This window comes from Macaca fascicularis, chromosome 5 (genome assembly GCF_037993035.2).
Source record: "Macaca fascicularis isolate 582-1 chromosome 5, T2T-MFA8v1.1".
NCBI lineage: Eukaryota > Metazoa > Chordata > Mammalia > Primates > Cercopithecidae > Macaca > Macaca fascicularis.
In genome coordinates, this window is record NC_088379.1 from 111641363 (window position 1) to 111663074 (window position 21712).

The 21712-nt window shown below is 36.3% G+C and overlaps 1 protein-coding gene across 10 annotated transcripts in view; it reads left to right on the forward strand.

The window, feature by feature from the left end:
• Positions 1 to 21712, forward strand: part of NPNT (nephronectin) — a 76087-nt gene that overhangs the window by 40004 nt on the left and 14371 nt on the right. For all 10 annotated transcript variants that reach the window (XR_001490925.4, XR_012434995.1, XR_012434994.1 and 7 more), the window contains 5 exons: positions 2103 to 2222; positions 3545 to 3664; positions 5297 to 5431; positions 5737 to 5859; positions 7546 to 7935. Coding sequence is in view for 6 of the 10 variants with exons in the window: in XM_005555603.5 (XP_005555660.2) it covers positions 2103 to 2222; positions 3545 to 3664; positions 5297 to 5431; positions 5737 to 5859; positions 7546 to 7935 (888 nt within the window). In the remaining 4 variants the exon portion in view is untranslated. The remainder of the gene's footprint in view (positions 1 to 2102; positions 2223 to 3544; positions 3665 to 5296; positions 5432 to 5736; positions 5860 to 7545; positions 7936 to 21712) is intronic.

Genomic DNA, 21712 nt, shown 5'->3' on the forward strand with positions numbered 1-21712 from the left:
GGAACAGAAGGATAAAGTTGGGTTGAAGCCATTCTCTAAAACCACCAGCAGCTCCAGTCCAGATTATGAATACTACCATAGCAATCCTAAGGGGCCCTTTATTGGCCCAGACTGGAGCCAAATTGTAGAAGAGCTGCCCCAACTGGGCTTCAGGTTTAGTTCACCGACATAGTGTCTGAAGAAATTTCCATCAGCGTAAATATTCCTTGTTTATGAGCTGCCTGGAACTGTAAACACCTAATCCATTCCCATCAGGAACTCACAACAGTTTCTGTCACGCTCTGAAAATAAACATAGGGATTCTTAACTGACACATAAACAAAAATCCATCAATATCCTTTTCTTGAGATATAGGTTTTGATTTTACTGTGTTATTTTGTGGTTTTGTTCTATTTTTGTTTAGTGCAGAAAAAATATTTGAAACACAAAGCCTTTCTCTAATGGCATATTTGGTTTTAAATGCTATTTACTATAATATCAAAAAGATTTATCAAAGACAGGTGTGACTCTGCAGGAACGTATTAGGAATAGTCATTAATTCCTCTTAAAAGATGAGAAAAGGTTCCCTCTCATTTTTAGTAAATACTGAAATACAAAGTAAAAAAATATGGGAAGGGTAGAAAATTTCTTTCTCAGTCATTCTTCCTTGATTCTTGCTTCAATTAACAGAGGGAGAAAACATTTTTGATACTGTAATCTGCACGGCACTTTCTATGAGGAAATTTTTTTTGAAATATTTTAGAATGTGATTTTGTTTTAAAAACCCTTAACTAGTCAAGAGACAATAAAGTAGAAATTTGAAGAAAGCATAGGAGATGACAGAAGTTTTTGGTTTATTTAACCTTTCCAGGATTTGCACAGCTGGGGGTCTGCTTACAGTTGCATTCAGGGCAGAAAAAAGACCTACTTGGAAAATCAGTAAGATATGAACATTTTTTTAGATGTGATAATTATTTGGTGGTTTTAAAACATAATGGAACTTGGTGATTTAGTTAAGTGAAATATACAGATTTCAAATAAATGAGCAGATCAGATTAAATAGATTAGATTTGAAAACAATTTTGCAACTAGACAAATTATATTTCTTATTCAATGACATGGGTTAATAGATGATTAAATTATGCTAATTGGGTACTTACGCTGGTGGTTCCAGACAAACATGTGGTCACATTTCTTTTTAATGAAGCATATATTTTAGGCATTACTATTTCAATGTTTATTTGTCATTATGAGTTTTATGTTCACTTGAGGCAGTGTTTAATTTAGGTTAAAACCTTTTTATAATGTGAAGTTTATTAATTCATTTCATATTGATACTTAAACCAATAAACCTAAAATACATGATAGTCTATTACATTTTGTCCATTAGTGTTTCCATATGCCTTTCTTAACTGTGGAATAAATGAAAATATGCTGGTGGGTGTTTTAAAGTTCATTTTGTGACTTGAATGCATTACTAAAGCAGGAAACTGAAGTTTCTTCTTTAATCTTAAATCATATAAAATCTACCAGATTGAACAAGAAAAACTACAATAATGATCACTCTTAATTTATTTCTTTCTTATCCTCTGAAAATATAGCCTATGTAGCCTTCCCTTGGGAAGGTCAAAGCAGTCAAATGTTTTAAAATCTGTATACTTCCTGTAAAGTAAAATATTCTCATGTAATATGTTCTTTAAACAGAGAAAGGAAGACATTGAACGAATAGGGTTACATTGTCAGGATTAAATCTAGCAATAGAACCCAGATATTGTAAGAATGTTGGCAAACAGTTGGTAGCTGATAGAGCACCTCTGCCCATGAGGAGGTTAGTATGCTGCTGTTTCTAGGGATGGTAAGGTAGGCACCTGTTGTTGAGAATTTTTCTAACTGGCCTTTATAAACAGAAATCCATAAAGGTCATGGCGACTCCTGGTTGCCCCTAGTGTAAACAACCTTCAAATTAATATTGCATGAACATTCTCTATCTCTTATGTAAATGATAGTTACTGTAGCTTGACCTATTTTTCTCTTTCATTTTTTAATATAGAAAAGAATTTTAAATGGTTTACATTAGTGCTGAGGTTTTGTAATTTTTCTGCTTCGACCCACATTGTTTTCAGATCTAAATGAGTGTGGCCTGAAGCCTCGGCCCTGTAAGCACAGGTGCATGAACACTTATGGCAGCTACAAGTGCTACTGTCTCAACGGATATATGCTCATGCCGGATGGTTCCTGCTCAAGTATGTCAAGAATCTTAACTCTTTTAAAAGTGCTTTGGGCTTGTTTCTGTTGTGCTCTGGGAGCTTGCTTTTGTGAAAGTGGCCTCCCGGGTTCTGCTAAACAAGATGTGTGCATGTGTTTATATATGTGCCTGAGGAACTGAAAATCAAAATTAGTGGCACCATTTTTGATGTATAATATTCTTCTATCATGGGTGCCAATATTAAATTGATTAGGAAATGGTATTTAGATCAAGAATTACAAAACTAAGTATGTATTCTAATTTTTTTTTTAAATGTTTACCCCTGTCTTCTATCTGGGCATAGAAGAATGATTCCAGGTTAAAAAAAGAAAAAGAAAAAAAAAAGAACACTATTGACTATTTAGGGACTGCCAGACAGAATCCATCAGGTCTGTTTTGTGATTTTAAATCATTCATAAATACTTTCTTACTTAATTTTTGTATTTCATTATAAAGGCCTTTAGGCTTTTATAGAATTTTAGACTTTAATAATAGTCTAAGACTTCTAGAAAACAATTTCAAATAAAAAATAAATGAATATGATACCAGAAAAGTAGAATTCATGTATATCTTTATAAGGAAGAAATGTGTGTTTTCTAACATTTGGATGTATAAGATGGATACATTAGATTTGAAAACAATTTTGTAACTAGACATATTATTGTGTGGAACCACCAGCATAAGTACCCAATTAGCATAATTTAATTATCTATTAATCCATGTCATTGAATAAGAAATATACATAATATGTCTAATATGCTCTAAAATTCTATACAGGATGATCATTGAATTGAGGTATTCATATGATATCCAACAATTAATGACTTGATTTTTATTTTTACTGAATTATCATTTAACTGAGTTGCATAAAATAAAAATAGTTAGCTAATTTTATTTAACATTGCGTAAGTGTAGCATGAAACTTTTTGGAATGAGGTGAATACATGTTTAACATTGTGCAACTCAGTGGGAAATCTGCTGTTCCCCTAGAGAAATTTCATGGGCAGTTGAGACAGTTACTTGGATGTTTAGTTAAGAATAGCACTTAGCTTGAGTACTCTGGAGAAATACCTCAATTCTTCACTTTCCTTGGCCACTGGAAAAATTTCCAGATAATCTATGCACAATAGTTTTATATTTGTCTTTTAATGCTTTCTTTCCTTTCCTCCTTTACTTTCTTTAGATGTTTGATAGTTAGGGCCTCTTTGTCTTCCTTGTTGTTCAGTGTCACTGATTTCAGGACAAGTGAAAAAATATAGCTACTTCCTTTACAGATTTTGTTTTCCACCTGTGTGAGTCAGCCAGTCACTCTCTTTCCAGGTGCCCTGACCTGCTCCATGGCAAACTGTCAGTATGGCTGTGATGTTGTTAAAGGACAAATACGGTGCCAGTGCCCCTCCCCTGGCCTGCAACTGGCTCCTGATGGGAGGACCTGTGTAGGTGAGTTGTAAAGTCAAGCATCTCTGTCAGCAGCCTCTATAGGATAAAGGGAGGAAGTGAAAGGTGATGGGAGTAAGGAAAAAAAGGCAATTACTTATGTCAGGTAATTAGCTATCTTTCAGAAGATGTCAGATGTCTCAGAAGAGGACATCTCTGTGAATGGATGATGGGAGCCTTATTGTTTTTAAAATGAGAAATAGGAGGAGGCCTCAGGCAGAGGGAACCCTATGTGCAAAGGCGCTGCAGTTCAGAGAAGCACAATATTTAGGGAAACAGTATTCCTAGAATTTAAGCGGCAAGTGTGAGCAATGAGTGATGAAGCTGAAGAGGTAGACAGGGCTAGATTGTATGTGTTGTACTTCTGGCCTCAGACTTTTTTCTGGTGAATTAGGAAGACAGTGTAGGATTGAGAGTCTGGACTCTTCCATATACTAGATATGTAACCTTAGGCAAGAGACTCTGTTTCTTTGAGCTTGGGTCTTCTTATCTTTAAAATGGAAATAACACCACATAGAACTGGTAGGAAGATTGAATGAGATTGTGGATGCAAAGAGTTTAGCACAATACCTAGCATGTAATAATCCTTGAATGAATGGAAGTGTTTGGTGATTAGAGATATTTACTGAGTACTTTCTATACTCCAGACACTGTGCTGAGTGCTAGGATGTGTAGCAGTGGACTAAACAGATAAGATTTTGATCCCCACAAAGCTGACATGCTAACAGGGGAGACAGAAGAGAAATAAATACCCCATAAAATTACAGACAATGCCAAGTGTTAATATGAGGTATTGAGAGAAAAACAGAACGTGTCTATTAGCCTTAAGGTAAGACCTGTATCATTAGCCATGTGAAGAAACAGCCAAGCAGCTGAAGAGATTGCAGGGCACTGCGGTGAGAGAGAGGTTGGCCTATGTGAGGTTTTTCAAAGAAGAACGCCCATGTAGCTCAAGTACAGGGTGTGAATATGAGGAGTGGTGGCTCTAGATATAATGGGTGAAGTAGGTGAGGGTGATTTGTTGCAGGGCCTTCAAGGACATGGGGGAGGAATGTGGATTTAATTCAAAGTGCAAGTAGAAATAGTTAAAAGGTTTTGAGCATAGTAATGATCTGATTGTATGTTTTAATGGAATCATTTTGACAGTTGGGTTGGAAATGCTTTGGAGGGGTTAAGTAACAGCAAAAGAAGCAGTTTTGAGGCTTTTGTAATGGTCTAACCCAGGAGATGGTGGCCTCAAATAGGGTAGTGATGGTGGATTAAGAGAAAAGTAGACAGAATCAAATAATTTTTTTAGAGATAGAATTAACTGGACTTGATGATTTGGGAGTTAAAGGAAAGAGGGTTGTTTCTAGTTCAAGAATGACTCAAGTTTCTAGTTTAAGCAACTTGGTAGATATAGGTGCATATGTGCTAATATATAGGGTGCAAGAAAATAATAACTTGGCTTAGAAGGATGAGTTGAAATTTGGATATGTGGAATTTATGTTGCCTATAGGGGCAACCAGCTGGATACCATTTATGACGAGCTGCTAGATGCCAGGCAACCGTTTGTAGTCAGTTATTTATTTTGAAACCCACTCTGTCTTAACATGCCCTTGCTCTTCCTAAAATGCTATTGACTTATGTTTCTAGATGTTGATGAATGTGCTACAGGAAGAGCCTCCTGCCCTAGGTTTAGGCAATGTGTCAACACTTTTGGGAGCTACATCTGCAAGTGTTATAAAGGCTTCGATCTCATGTATATTGGAGGCAAATACCAATGTCATGGTAATGAAACCCAACCACTGTTTTGTGTTGTTTCTTCCTAGAGCACTGAAAGATCTTGTAATTGTGGTGATGGCTGGTATGTCAGGGGCAGGGGAGAGTACTGGCATTAAGTTGAACAAACCAACAGACATCCAATTCAACCACTGGTAGTTCCCAGTCTACATGTACTTTATTTCTTTTGTTTATCTGCCAATTTTATGTAGATCATCACATTGCCAAAAAAAATCATTTTTGAAACTGTATATATTTTTCATGTCATATTTATCTCCTAAATAAGCCTCTTCTTTTCCTACTTTCTGATGCAGACATAGACGAATGCTCACTTGGTCAGTATCAGTGCAGCAGCTTTGCTCGATGTTATAACATACATGGGTCCTACAAGTGCAAATGTAAAGAAGGATACCAGGGCGATGGACTGACTTGTGTGTGTGAGTAGCACTTGTCTCTCAGCTTTAAATTCTAGCAGGAAATACAGGATTACACAAAGGCCATTGCTAGGGAAGATAAGGAATAAGATTATCAAAGAAGTATAATTGCCATAATTGGTTATATTTGTCTTTGATTTCCACAAACAATAAAATCACTTGCTCAGGTACTTGTAAAAACTAAGGACTCAGTAATACACCATAATCTTAAGAGTATTTGAATCTCTTCACTGAAATCTCTCAATATTTTCTTTTTAGCTAAAAAGAAATTATAGAGTCCTCCCTGAGAATTTGCTTTTGTTAAAATCAGAAATACATGTTTGCCATTAGCATTAGATTTTGATGGTGAGATAATCTGAATATATTCTACATTTTTCCCTCTGTTGTATGCCTCCTAACTCTACTATTAAAAAAATCATTCCGGCCAGGCACGGTGGCTCATGCCTGTAATTCTAGCACTTTTGGAGGCCATAGCGGCAGGATTGTTTGAGACTAGGAGTTCGAGACCAGCCTGGGCAACATAATGAGACCCGTCTCTACCAAAAAAAAAAAAAAAATTAAATATTAGCCAGGTGCAGTGCACATACCTGTAGTCCCAGCTACTCAGGAGGCTGAGGTAATAGGATCACTTGAGCCTGGGATCTTAAGACTGCCATGAGCCCAGTGAGCTGTGACCATGCCACTGCACTCTAGCTTGGGCAAGAGAGCGAGACCCTGTCTCAAAAGAAAAAAAAAAAAAAAGTCATTCCCTTATTTATTTCCTCTACATTCAGAACTGTTTTGCTTTTAAATGTTTTAAAAGTTTTATTTGGAGTAGTGGTTATGTAGTAGATAAACATGAAAAAACCCAAAAGTCATAATTTAACATACATTTCATGTGACAGAAGATAATTTTTTAAATTTCCTGAGTAAAATATTTACTGAAAACCATGGTGCATAAAATCTTGGGGATTAAAGGGTTTTTAAAGAGTCATCATTCCAGGAATCCTGGAATGAAGTATATCATTCCAGGCAGATTAAATATTGATTCTTTTTGGTGAAGATTATCAAGGAAAAAGATGCCACAGATGATCTTTGCAACCTCTGAAAATGTCTTTTTAAAAGCAGTTGTATCTATCAGTAAAGGGGAAGAAAAACCGACCATAAAACAATATGTAGAACATTTACTCAAACTGTATTTATGTGAATTGAATTTATATAAAGTGTGGATAAGAAAAGTATTTGTCTTTAGACAATTCTAAACACACTTTTATAATATACATGTAGCATAGGGATACAGCATAGATTATAACTATGCTTTTTTAATATTAAAAAAACTTAGAATGTCTCTGCATTTTAAAAATTCTCATTAGTTGTTGTCTGTTTCCACTGCACAAATATTTAAAACGTTTTTATGTTGCAAATAATACATATTCTTTATGGAAACACACCAATATATTTGTTACATACATGCAAAGGATGAATATATGTATATATATGAATACGTATGTATGTGTTTTATATACACACACACATACACACACACATATATTTGTTATTTGGAAAATAGTATGACTTACAGTAGGTAATATTCTAAATTTGAAAAATGATACTAGTTGTCATGAGATGTTTTTATGTGTCTGTCAGTATAATGCTTCACTTTTTAGGGAGGAATGGTTACATACCAATTTAAGTCTTTGACTCTTTCAGATATCCCAAAAGTTATGATTGAACCTTCGAGTCCAATTCATGTACCAAAGGGAAATGGTACCATTTTAAAGGGTGACGGAGGACATAATAATAGGATTCCTGATGTTGGAAGTACTTGGTGGCCTCCGAAGACAGCATATATTCCTCCTATCATTACCGACAGGCCTACTTCTAAGCCGACAACAAGACCTACACCAAAGCCCACACCACTTCCTACACCACCACCACCCCTGCCAACAGAGCTCAGAACACCTCTACCAGCTACAACCCCAGAAAGGCCAACCACCAGACTGACAACTATAGCACCAGCTGCCAGTACACCTCCAGGAGGGATTACAGTTGACAACAGGGTACAGATAGATCCTCAGAAACCCAGAGGCGATGTGTTCAGTAAGTCTAATATGTTAACACATTTTTGGTAGGCTCATTTATAATGACTTTTCAACCACAGGCCATGCCTTGAATAAGAATGAAACTTGTAAGAAGAACTAGCTATGTAAAATCATATGTCCCTATTGACAAATATTATAAAGAGCTGTATAAAGAGTCAGTCTAATTGGGCAAGTAAAAATGTATGTAGCAACGGAAAGAATATCACAAAGTCATATGGTAGATGACAGCTCTTAGCCAGTATGGGAATTCTGACATAGTTAGATTTACTTGAAAACTCTCAGAAGTGGGGAACTTAACTGTATTCCATGCTGTGTTACTTTTAATCTAACCCTTAATTCATTCAGTCAGTGAACATTTTTGAATGTCTTTAGAGTGTCAAGGAGGCCTTGTATTAGCCATTGGGTTTATGTAAAGATGAAACAGAAAAGGTCACAGTCTGGTGGGAAAGATGGTTACTCAGAAGATACCAGTGGTAGTATGTTAGTGAAAGAGATCTGTGTAGGACACTATGGGAGGAGAATGAAGGGATACCTCATCAGTCTTTGGGTAGGCAATATTCAGGGAGGCCTTCCCGAGTGAAATGGCGTGAGGTGGATGAGGAAAGGGAGATATTATAGTTAACGGGGACAGCCCAATAAATGCAAAGAAGTAGAAAGCAATGTAACAGGCAGTAGACTGCCAGTAAATTGGAGGGTCATGTCAGGGACAGATGAGAGAAGCTGGACAGCTACCCCTTGGATTGCTGTAAACTGGTAGTTAGACCTACACTGGGGTTGGATTAGATCAAAGACTCCCAGATTCTTAGCAGGTGACTAGGTAAAGGGTAGCACCACCAATGGAAATAGAGGATTCAGGAAGAGAAGCGAGTTTTGAAGGAGAAAAAGGTTAATTTATTACCAGACCAAAATTTGCATTTTATAACTTTCATCTGTTCCTCATATTTATCTGTTTGTCCTGTGTCACTTCGCTTATTCTTAGTTACCTTTGCATTCACTCTACCTGTCTCCTCCTTTATACATTACCAGTTTATTTTGTTCCTTTTCTCATTCCTCCATGATGAAGCTAGAGTTTGTGCCTTTTATATTAATACCTTTATAACTTTTTATCAGGTGATAAAATATTGACATTTATTATTATTTAAAGGGGAAAATTAAGCTGGTGTGGCAGCTCACACCTATAATCCCAGCACTTTGGGAGACTGAGGTGGACTGATTGCTTAAGCCTGGGAGGTTGAGGCTGCAGTAAGCTGTGACTGTGCCACTGCACTGCAGCCTGGGTGACAGAGTGGGACACCGTCTCAAGAAAATGAACAAATAAATACTAAATAAAGGGGATATTAGAGCTGAATTTTGCTTGTATGTGACTCTCAATTAAATTTTCTCCTCTGGGTAATTGTCCATTTAAAGAAAGATCGAGATTCTCTAATTCTGATATAGTTGTGTCAGATGTATTTGGATAATCAATATAATTTTCAGGGGAATTAGATGGTAATTCCCAAAATATATGTAAAAATATATTACACATGCTAGACTTAATAAGACTAGACTTAAAAATTATATCAGTAGTTCCCACATTTTATATGTGCATAACTATTTTCTGAAATTTGTATTTTTGTAATTTTCTCCTCGCCCCCTCTCTGCATCTCAGATACTGTCTTTTTCTCCCTATTACTTTCCTTTTTAAATTCTCATCTCATTGTGATCATACAATGGGATTTTTATTTATGAGTGCTTAAGTAATTATGGTATTTATATTATTTTGCTGCCTTAGGGTAACAGGGAAATTTGGCTATTTAATGTAAGATGATTTGCTAAATATTTTTTTCATTATGATGAAAGAATACATCTTTCTGGGAATTTTAAAAAATGCTTTCTCTTTTTAAAATGTTTCTCTTTATTTCCAGTATTCCTCTCTATGCCAATACATAAAAATGACACTGAAGTTCACCAATAAAATTTAGTTCAATAAAATTGGGGAAATACAGAGTTCCAATGATGTTTGGGAGCATTCATTATAAGAGAGTGTGATCTTAAAGACATGCTCTGGGAAAGGATTGCCTTGATCAAATGCCAAGGCTGTTGCATGCCACAGATAGCATTGCTGCCTTTAGAAACTCCTGCCAAAAATTAAATTCCACTCTCATTTCATCTTCAGCAATAGCTGCTTATTAAGTCTAGCATGTGTGAGAATGCTTTAGATGCTTTTTGACTTGCTGTCTCATGGTTATAGCGTATATTCTAAAAAAGGCAAGGGCGCTAAGTTTTTAATTCAGGACAAATAACCAGTGTCTATTCACTGTGAAAACAGAAAGGAACCTTAGCACTATTGCAGTTCAACACCTTTTCTTTACTGAACATTTTCTTCACTTCTGGCATAAATTCTTAAACCATCCTTATTCTCCACAGGTCTGGGAACAGAATTTAGCTCACCTCATCTCATAAATTTTTAGGTGATGTGAATTATGGCCACTATTTGACAATCTCCTTCAAATAGCCCTCTACTTTAATTGTGTTTTTCTTTACATTGAAAGATATTTTTAAATTCTAATTTTTAATTAACATAATAATATATTTATGGGGTATGAAAGATTTCTTTTAATGGAAAAGGTTGTGAAAGAGAGCTTTTCCTTATAATGTATGTGCATTGTCGCCCTGATAAAAGACGGTAAAGATATTCTAAAAGAAAATCAAGGAAGAAAAACATTACAACAAGAACACGTCTTCAGCCCAGACCTCTCCCCCAGACTCTAGACCTGTATATCAGCTGACTGCTTAACTTATCCAGTTGGATAAAAATAGACGTCTCAAACTCAACGTCTATTTTTATAGACGTTGTATATATATATATATGTAGAATTGTATAGAATTGTTCCTCTTCTTCCCTTAAACATGCTCTACTCTCAGCCTTTCTTATCCCAGGTAATGGGACCTCCATCACCTGTTGCTAAGGTCTGATAATGTGGATTCATCCTTAATTACTTTCTTCATACATACATCTAATATGTAAGGAAATCCTTTTAGCTTTACCTTCAAATTATATTTAAGTATGACCATTTCTCACCACCTCCAATGCTACTACCCTGGCCCAAGTCATCTCTCCCCTGGAGTACAGGTCCAAAATCCTTTATCCAAATGACTTGTGGAATACAGCATTTTTTAGATTTCAGAAAATCAATAAGGTGCATATACTATATAGTACACACTGAAGTAGTGATACATACTGATTTTTCTCTAGTGTTTTTACTGTGAACATACCAATGTTAAAGAAAGGAAAATGATATTAACTCAGAGGTGATGTCTCACAGCATATATTTACTAGCTTGCACAAGATTTAAGGCAAAGTTTTTATTTATATTTTAATTGGATCCTATGATGATTATTAAAGAAAAAAGTAGCTATCTCAGAAAGTATAAATTGAGCTCTTGGCAAATGTGACCAAAATCAGAAATCAGATTTTTTCATAAAGTTACGTGTACATTTGTCTAGAGTTACAATTAAAAGTATTGTGCTCATAGCCAGTCTGTGATCTGTGGCATATTATTATATCTTCCTACGCCTTAAAACAATGTTTCCTGTAAGTATAAACAAAGTACCATTGACACTGGAGGTTTTGTCCATTTGCTACTTCCAAAAGAAAGGGGTACAAGACAGAAAAGTTATTTAAACTTTAAGCAGTTGGTTAGATGTGGTAGTTATAATGGACTTTTGGTATTTTAATATGGGGCCTAAAAATTTTCATCTAAACCAACATTAATTATCTAAGTGTGATATTCTTATGAGGTCTTTGTTAAATCCTCCCAATTATATCCAGCATCTCCAAAGGTGACTGAGGTCCCTTCTAATAACTCATCCCACCATTGGAGCAGTCTTCCTTATATTTAACCTAAATTTATGAAACTACAGTTTATGCCTTTTTAATATTGTCAGATACTCAAGATTAATGGACACAGTTGTTCATTGTCCCCAGCTCCCATACTACATGTACTCAAAGACACTTTCAGGAAATGACTCACTCTTTCTTCACTGGGCCCAATAATTTATATTTTATTAATCTTTTCTTAGAAATGCTGTTTTTCAACCCACTTAACAATCTTTTTGGCTGGTACTTTGCACATTATTTTCCAAATCTGTCACAAATGATGGCGTCAAAGATACATGATAGTCAAATCTGACCCAATACTGATCACAGGGCGGGTGTCTTTTAACATGGTTTGTAATCGAAATCATTTCTCTTTGTTGCAAAGTAGAGAATTATGGGCAGCTATTTCATCTCCAGATGTTTTTTTCCTCAAATGGTCACATAGTGGGCACGCAAAAAATATTTGTTGAACGGAATGAAATGGAATTTTATATTGGGTTTAATTTTTTTCATTCTAAGTAATCCTTCATATGCTTAACTAGCTAAATTTTACTCGTTGGTTCTGATATTCCCTCCCCAAATAATCAAAGTTAATTCAAATTATGGTTTTTTTCTTATCTTGATATAGCTTAATATAGCCATTGAAAATAAACAATCTCTAGAAAATTCTAAGTCTAATATACTTCAAAATTTTAAGCATGACACTGAGAAATAGTGAAAAGCATAGAAAAGGAATATGAAAATAGCATTGAAACATTTGGAATTGAGGGGTTTTAACTACTACTAAAGATAGAATATACTGAATCAGAAAACCTAGTCTTGATTTTCACCTCTATTTATGAGGTATGTGACTTTGGACTAGTATGAGTATTTATGAGGTACGTGTCTTTGGAAGAGTTACTGTGCTTTCCACCCTAATTTTTTCTCTGTAAAATGGAGGGAATATTCCTAGCTTTCCCTTTCTCATAGGGTAGCTTCAAAGATCAGAGATAAGGGATCTAGTGTTTGTGAATTCTGAGTTACTATGAAATGTAAAAGATTACTGTGTTTTGTTTATCACTGTAAATAACTCTGATGGGGAGAACTTAATGTGTGATTAAGGTTGCAACTTTTTATGTGTGATATGAAATATTAAACACATTTTTAAAATAATTCTTTTTGAGACAGGGTCTCACTCTGTCACCCAGGCTGCTGCAGCTTCAGTCTCTCAGGCTCAAGCGATCCTCCTGCCTCAGCCTCCCAAGTAGCTGGGTGGCTATTTATTTTTATTTTTTGTGGATATGAGGTCTTACTATGTTGCCCAGGCTGGTCTCCAACTCCTGAGCTCAAAGAATCCTCCCACCTTGGCCTCCCCAAGTGCTGGGATTCTAGGCATGAACCACTGCACCCAGCCTAAAAACAATTTTAGCTTGAGGGACCCTAGGTTTTTTTAGGTTATATGACTAGAAATATAATAAGATGTATTTACAGGGCTAATGCAGTAGGCATGATTTGAGCAACACCAAAGTTATTTGATATAGCATAAAATTCTTGTTATTTTATTAATGAGACAGAATTGTGCTTCTCAAAGTGTGTTTTATAGAGCATTATTTCTCTAAAACATTATGCAATTGTATGCATTAAAAACTTCTAAGGTCAAATACATTTAAGAAATCCTAGGTTTAGCTAAGTTAAATAGGTTTGTTAACTGTAAGACTTCTCAATATTCTAATGTGCTAACAGTATTGTAAATCTCTAAGAGAGGCATATAATGTATCTTTTCCCAAGTTGTTTTAACCATGGGATTATTTGAGTCTTGGGATTAGAGTTTACTGGAATCAACTTTAGGTCAGTCTGGGCTAAACTAGGAAGTATGGAGACCACACTCCACAAAACCCAGTATCCATCACCAATTATGGCTCTCATTGCCTGTTTTTTGAGACTAATGGATTGACCTTGGATTTAGGAATGAGGGTTGGGGAGGGCGGAAACGTGCTGCACAAACTTAGCCTGGAAAGCAGCCGTAAGTGGTGGTATGCCTGTATGGACACCATAGGTTTGCTGCAGGGGATTGTTAAAAAGCCCCTTTGCAAAGACAAAACTCTGGTTTCAGAGGGGTAGGAGCTATCCCAGAGCAAAGAAATTTGAAAAAATTTTCTGCAGAACCCAAACTAAAGGAAGTTAGGGGGACATACTTTCTGGTCTAGCAATATATAATGAAATCTTTTACAACTATTAACCATAATGTTTTTTGGAAAATATTTAATAATTTTGTAAAACACCCATGTTACAAAAATGTTACCTGAAAAGTACAAAACTGTACTTGCCATTTGACTCCAATTAGATATAAAATATATGTTTGCATATGTCTGGATGTATATAAAAGTCTGGAAGAAAAAAGACCAAAATAGTAACCATGAATATATCCAGTTTATAATATTTCGGGTGATTTTCATTGTCTTTTTGTTGACTTTATGCAGTAATTTTTAAACTGTCCAACTGCAGTATCATTGATGACAGTAATTCATTATAGCAATAATTCCTTCAGAGAGGGGGCAGAGGAATAGAACCCTGCTCTTCTCAGCAGGAAAGTGAGGATTCTGATTCTTAATCATGTTTATTTTATTTTGGACATACTGATTTTTAAAAATTCATTGAATGTTTTATTAACTTCTATTTTTAACCTTTCAGATTTTCCTTTACAATTGATTGTGATAGATATGTCCAATTTTAGCTAGGAAATTTGTATTACTAGAAGGAATATAACGTAACTTGGACCAGGAAACAGATTTTTTTTCCCCCAGTGTTGTCAGAAGCCCATTTTAACTAAAATAACATAGGATGTTTATTAACTAAAATAACATAGGATGCTTATCTTAAGATGTAGATTCCTAATCCTTATGACACATTTACTAAATCAGACTTACTAAGGAAAGTATCTCTCAGTCTTTATCTTTATTTATTTATTACTTATTTATTTATTTTTCTGAGACACAGGCTTGCTCTGTCACCCAGGCTGGAGTGCAGTGGCATGATCTTGGCTCACTGCAACCTAAGTGATTATTGCGCCTCAGCCTCCTGAGTAGCTGGGATTACAGGCATGCGCCACCACACCCAGCTATATATATATATATTTGTAATTTTAATAGAGACAAGGATTCACATCTGAGTAGACACACTTGGTCCCCAACACTCAACTTTTTATTCAACCAGCCATGACCTGGGTGTGAACATGACAGACCCAGCAGGGTTCCAACGCCTGACAACCTGCACCTGTCAGGAAGAGCCCCCTCCTTTCCTGCTCCCCCTGCAATACATGGTTATTTTAATAGAGACAGGGTTTCACCATGTTGCCCAGGCTGGTCTTGAACTTCTGGCCTCAAGCAATCCGCCTGCCTCAGCCACCCAAAGTGCTGGGATTACAGGTGTGAGGCACTGCGCCTGGCTGTTCTCAGTCTTTAATGTGTACACAAATTACAAGGGGATCTCGTTAAAATGAAGACTGACTCAATGTGTCTGGAGCAGGACCTGAGACTCTGCATTTCTAACAAACACAGGTAATGTTTCTGATCTGCAGTCCCCACTTTGGATAGCAGGGCTCTTTCTAAAACAGAACGGCAGCTCCAACCCAGCAGAACCATATTCTGGATGGAATCAGAACTAGCCAAATGTAGGATGTTTAAAATATAGCATTTGTGCCTAGGTATGTGTCCACCTGATTCACGTAAAATAAAGAGAAAAGGCGTTAATAGAAGCCAGATTATAGAACATAATGTTATTAATATGTATCAGGTGCTCTTTTGAGTGGCCATATCAGAGAACCAGCCTCATTGTTGCGGTTATTACACAACATGAGAATGTGCTGCAATTCCAAGTACCAAGCAGTAAGAAGAAAATTGTTTTCTTTTACTGATTGCTGCATGTTGTCCTGAGGTTTTTCCTCTCATCTCTCTTCTACAGATTTTACAGAGTCTGTGGCTAGTTCAATCAGATTGTTCTTGGTCATGGAAATATTATGGTCTTTCTGATTCTGTATAGTGATAAGTAAAAAGATTGTTTCTGCTGAGGGGTGAAAAGGTCTTCAAACTAGTTTGCTTTCTTGTAAACAGTAAGACCTGCAGAGACCCTGAGAGGGATCTGATATCTCCTTGAAAATTAAATTTCTGCTAGTGTTTTGAAGGAGCGAATTGTCACTTCTCACAGGTTAGGATCTGGTGCTGTGAATTCTGAAAGTTTGCAAGATTTTTTATTTATATTTTGATTAGATCCTATAGTAGATAGTAAAGAAAATATCATTCTCTCCAAAAAGTATAAATTGAGCCCGCGGTGATTGTGACCAAAGTCAGAAATCAGATTTTTTTTTTTTTAAGTTACATGCACATCTGTCAATAGAGTTATAATTACAAGTATTGTGCTAATTGCCAGTCTGTTATTTGGGGCATATCACTAAATTTTCCTGTGCATTTGTTTTCTCATCTGCAAGTCAGGGATAGTAATAGTATCTACCTCACTGGGCTGTTGTGAGAGTTAGATGCAAGGGTACCTATAAAACTTTTACTGTACGCTTGGCACATAATAATAACTTAATACATATTAGCTATTACTGCTGCTATTGATGTTGAATTCATTTATATAGTAATGATAACATTTCCTACTTAATTCATAAAAAGACAACCTATGCCGTTTTCTAGTTCTGAGTTTATACGTTTCTCATGCTTTTTATTATGGTTCATTACAATTTTAATGTTATTTCAAATTAACAATTTGAAACAAATTGGTTTGCAAGTGTGAGCTGTTAGGTGCACGGAGAAAATGAAAATAGAAACTCGCTATTTTATTCTAGGCTTATTACCAAATACTTAGAATACTGTGTTTTATTCAGGTGTTTATAGTATCATTAGACAGTTGTGATTTTAAAATAGAGACTGCATCATCTCAACTTCTTTACTGCGAAAATAATAACAATAGCCTTTTCAGAGATGAATCTGTCTAGATGGGAGATTTACATGGTGGATCTGATGAGTGCATCCAGCCTGGGCAGCAGAGTGAGACTCTGTCTCCAAAAAATAAATAAATAAATAAAATAATAAAATAAAATAAAATGTAGTTTCCTTCCCCAGAAAGTCCGATTCAGTAAATGTGCCATAAGGATTTAGAAATCTACATCATAAATAAACATTCTATGTTATTTTAGTTCAGAACCTATTTTAGTTCAGACTTTCTGTGGGATAAAAACTTCCATTCTTTCTTTAAATAGATTCTTTTGGCTTGAGTGCATTTACACCTGTCCCCAACAGCTGGTGGGCTTCTGCTCACCCTAGATGGTGTTTATGCTGCACTCAGTCCAAGCAGCCCTTACCCGAGAGTCTACTTACCACTTGCATTCTGGTGCAAAGGACTCATTCCTGGCAGAGCCTAACCTTCATGGTAACCTTTGGCTTAGAAGAGAGGAGAAGGGGAGGCCGAGGCAGGTGGATCACTAGGTCAGGAGTCCAAGACCAGCCTGGCCAACATGGTGAAACCCTGTCTCTACTAAAAATACAAAAATTAGCCAGGCGTGGTGGTGTGCACCTAGAATCCCAGCTACTCAGGAGGCTGAGACAGGAGAATTGCTTGAAACCGGGAGGGAGAGATTGTAGTGAGCCAAGATTGTGCCTCTGCACTCCAGCCTGGACGACAGAGCAAGACTGTCTCAAAAGAAAAAAAATTATCCTGTCTCCAGGCAGTGCCTCTGTGTCTTTCTAAGAGTTTATTAAAGGTTCGTACAATACATAAAGGAGAAATAGGTGTGTCACAAAAATTAGGCTCATTGTTGATTAGCTATGTCTATGTTCCACCTTTCACCAGAGATTTAATTTTTTTTTTTTTTTTTTTTTTTTTTTTTGCCAATTTTGCTCTTTACTCTCAGCCCAAAGGTGTCTGTGGAACTTTGTAGATTCTTCCTATGGGATGAAAGCTTTGACAAACAAGGTCTTATTTCTGTGAGTCCAACAACCCTTTTCTTTTGGCCTATAATGAATAGATGGCTAAAACTTTTCTCTAACATGGTTAAAGAAATTTTAGAAACTGATTTCCAGCCCTTTTATTTGCTTTTCTCTCTGATCACTTAAAATTATGATGCATATGTCCTGCATCTGGAGAGAGAATAGAGGGAAAAAGAGACAGGGAGAGGAGGAGAGACCATCTCATAAAACCCTGGTCATTCATCCCCACCCTCCAATCTGTGTCTCCAAAAGTCTCTAGGTTTTGCCACCAGAAAAATCCTTCAGAATATTAGAATAATTACATATGTACTATTCTCTTCAATGAACTAAACTTCTAAGCATAGAAGTAATTTAAGACAGTGTTATCTTTAATCATTTAGTCCAGCAACAAATGCCAGAACTGGCCTGGGTAATGCCATAGGAACCACTTTGCTTCCTATGAAACATAAAGAGAATTTGCAAACCTACCTTTACTGAATAATGCTTACATTTCACTATAGTTACTCTTGGCAAGAAGTTGAGCAGTGGGAGGTGTATATGATAATATTTACATTTACTTCTCTGTGCTTACTCTTAATGTTTTCTGGGTAAAAATATACAATTGACTATTTGGGAAACCTCATTTGTGAACACAGGTTATATATGATCACATCCCTGGGGAAAACACATATTTAGTAGAAAGTGCCTCGCAAGCATTTCTTACAAGGACTTTCCTGTTCCTTTTTGTGGCTGATTTTACCCCTGACTCCAGGGCCCAGTAGCCATTAGAAGGTACTCTGTTCCTCAGCCCAGTCCAAGCATGCCTTTATCCAGCTGTCACTTGCTTCAGTACCTGTACATTCCCTTTCTTTTAGTTTATGCAGAAGGCTGTAAGAAGCAACAGGCAAGACATATCTTTTGGTGGGTAAAACATGGACCAATGGTAGAAAGATTCTGGGGACATTTTCTAAAAATATATGAACATTCATAGTTGATGTTAATTTTAGTCATAATTTCCCTATGACACCCACTCTCACCTTCTTCCTGTTCATTCTCCAAACTACTACCAGAATGGTCATTTCAGCATGCAAACCTGTTCTTGGCACTCCTCTGTTAAAATCCTTCAGAGGCTGCCAGTTTCCACCAGGATAATGTACAAAATATTTACAAGGCTTTAAAAGCTCCTGCACACTCTGCCTCTATCTCCAGTTCCATTTGATGCCCTTCTTCCTGCACCCTGCCTCCCTCCCCCTCTAAGGTCTACAGGTGATTCTGGTGTTTCAATCCCTGCTCTTTTCATTATCCAGAGCCATAGCTCATAGTACTTCTTATGTCCTAGAGAAAGCATCACTTCTCAGAGATTTTCACGACGTGTATCCTCCCCAGCCTAGCTTAGCCAGTCCCTCACACCCCACTCCCATACTCACGTAGCATCCTCTCCTTCTTTAAGACACACATTACCTGGGGAAATTGTTAAAAATCTGCCTTCACTTCTAGAATGTAGATCCCATGAAGGCAAGAGTATGCCCAATGCTTTATAACACGCTCTTAGCCCATGCTTTGTATAGCTGATGCTCAGTTTCTTGGTTGACTACATAAATGAGTGGATGGAATAGAAGGAGGCAGGATGCATGGACAGATGGTGGAGGAATTGTATTGCTAGCACTTCTCTGATTCTTTTTTAGTTTCTAAATTTAAACCATTCTAAGAATTAATGGTGCAACTACAGAGAATAGTAGGTATGCATTTGTCTTTATAAAACACATATATTGTGTATTTAAGTTGAATATTAGCCAAAGTCTGAAGCAGGGAAATAATAATTAGAAAAATCATGTACCAGTGTCCATCCTGGTTATAGTTCATTTTGGGGCAAGGCTAGTCATTCATTTTAATTAACATTTTCTGCGTTGATCAAAAAAGCTCCCTTGAATCAAAGAAAATGTTTGAATTTCACAAACATATTTCAATTTCATAGCCTTGCATTCAGCAACTATTAAGTCTATTCTGAGTTCTCTTTGAATACTTAGAATTGCCAAAATACAAGTAACAGACATATAATTGCTATTTATATGTGATCTAACAGCACCCTCTTTTATTTAGAGGTTTTAGTTAAGTTTTTTATTCATATTTATATTTTTTCTTTTTACAAAGAATCCTAAAAACATAGAATTACAAAAAAAGGTGAACCAACACAAATGAAAAAAAAATTCATTTCTAATTCTTAGATTACCACTATTAGCATATTGGCATATTGGTGTATTTATCCCTCTTTCTTCTAGTCCTTTTTTTTGGTTTGTTTTTCTTGTACATGATTGTGATAATAACATAATACTGCTTGAATGATTTGTTCTGCTACTTTTCACATAAACTCTAAAGTGTATCAGGGAGTGGGTAGTGTTTCTTCTCTTGACACTTCAGTGGGATGCTCTTAGTAATCCCATACTGGTATGTGTAAGGAAGGAAAATTAGTTAAATAATTTGGTATGGTTATAGAGTAGAGCACACAAAATGGTAAGAACCAATAGCTTCTGAGCACTTCTGGTCTCTAAATTCCTTGGAATGTTTCCCAGTGGATTGTAATTAAGGTATACATGATTATCTGCTGCTAAATTAAATGGTTCTTGGAAACCAAGTACATACAATATTAATAAACCATCTGACATTTTACAAGTTGTTACGTGACTAATTCTTTGTGTTGCCATCTTCTAACTGTATGATCTAATCTGTTCCTTTCTCTTCAGCCTCATCCCATGCTGCTTTCTTCATTTCTCAGCATCCTCCAGCCATTGTGAACTCCTTTCTCTATATTTTCCAAGCACTTTCTTTGTACTTTGTACTTTGTCCTCCCTCTTCCCCAACCCCAATGCTATGCTTTTTGCTTGGAAAGTTTCATTCTTCCCTTTCAGTTTAAATTGTGCTTCCTCAGAGAGGACCTCTTGATCTCCCTTTTTATAAAACAGGCTCCAAGAGCCAGGAAACCTTTACATCAAGACTTGATTTGCCATTTGATAGTCCTTCATCTGGAAGGAAAAAAAGGGGGGGGGTGGAGCTTGAAAAACTGTCATAACGTCCCTGGAATATGATACTTTAAGAGTTGAGCCCATTCCATTTTGGAGATGATTTATATAAGTTACAACAATAGAAGGAGACAAAAACATGATTGTTCTATTGAGTTTTTATAACTTTCTGTCACAAGAAAGACAGCATGCTTGCCTACAATTTTGTAATATTTCTAGTAAATGAAAGAGGCACTCCCCCTCTCAGAGCACCAAATAAGGAAAGTGTAATTGGATGTCATTGCTGTCAGTCATCTGGGCTATAAAAGAGAGAGTGGGGTTGCCTCATCCCCTGGGCACCCACAGTCAGCTGTGTCCCTAGAGCTTCTCTTCTTTCTTTGCTGCCCAGCTGGGTATATTGCGAGTATGGATTGTAAGAAGGGAAGGGACTTCACTGTTTTAACGTTTGAAACAAAAAGAAAAAAACTCAGAAGTAGTAAGCTAAAAACAACTTGTGCAAATATTATGGGATTATTACTTAATTTTAAGAATTTTTGCTAAAAACAATAGGAACGTCATTGAAAAAAAGAACCCCTTTGAGTGATGATGGTTTCATAGTGTTCTACATCTCCTACTCCCTGCCTTATAAAAATAAAGCTAATTAATTGAAGTTCTGGCAAAGAGAAGGGAGTATTCCTTGGCCTTTGACCAAGAATTCCCCTTACCACCATGAACATTCCCATGCATTTCCCCATCAGTTACTCTCCATGATGTCTTCCTTCCTAACCCTTATCAAAATCTCAAATTACAGCACTCGTTTATCTCCATATTTAAAGTCTGCTTCTCCCATTAGAATTCAAACCACGTAAGACCCAGACCCTCAGTCTTGTCTATCCCATTCACCCTGTCTCCTTAGTGCCCGCCACAGTGGTTGGCATCTGCGTAGCCATCAAATATACACTGATTGAATAAATAAAT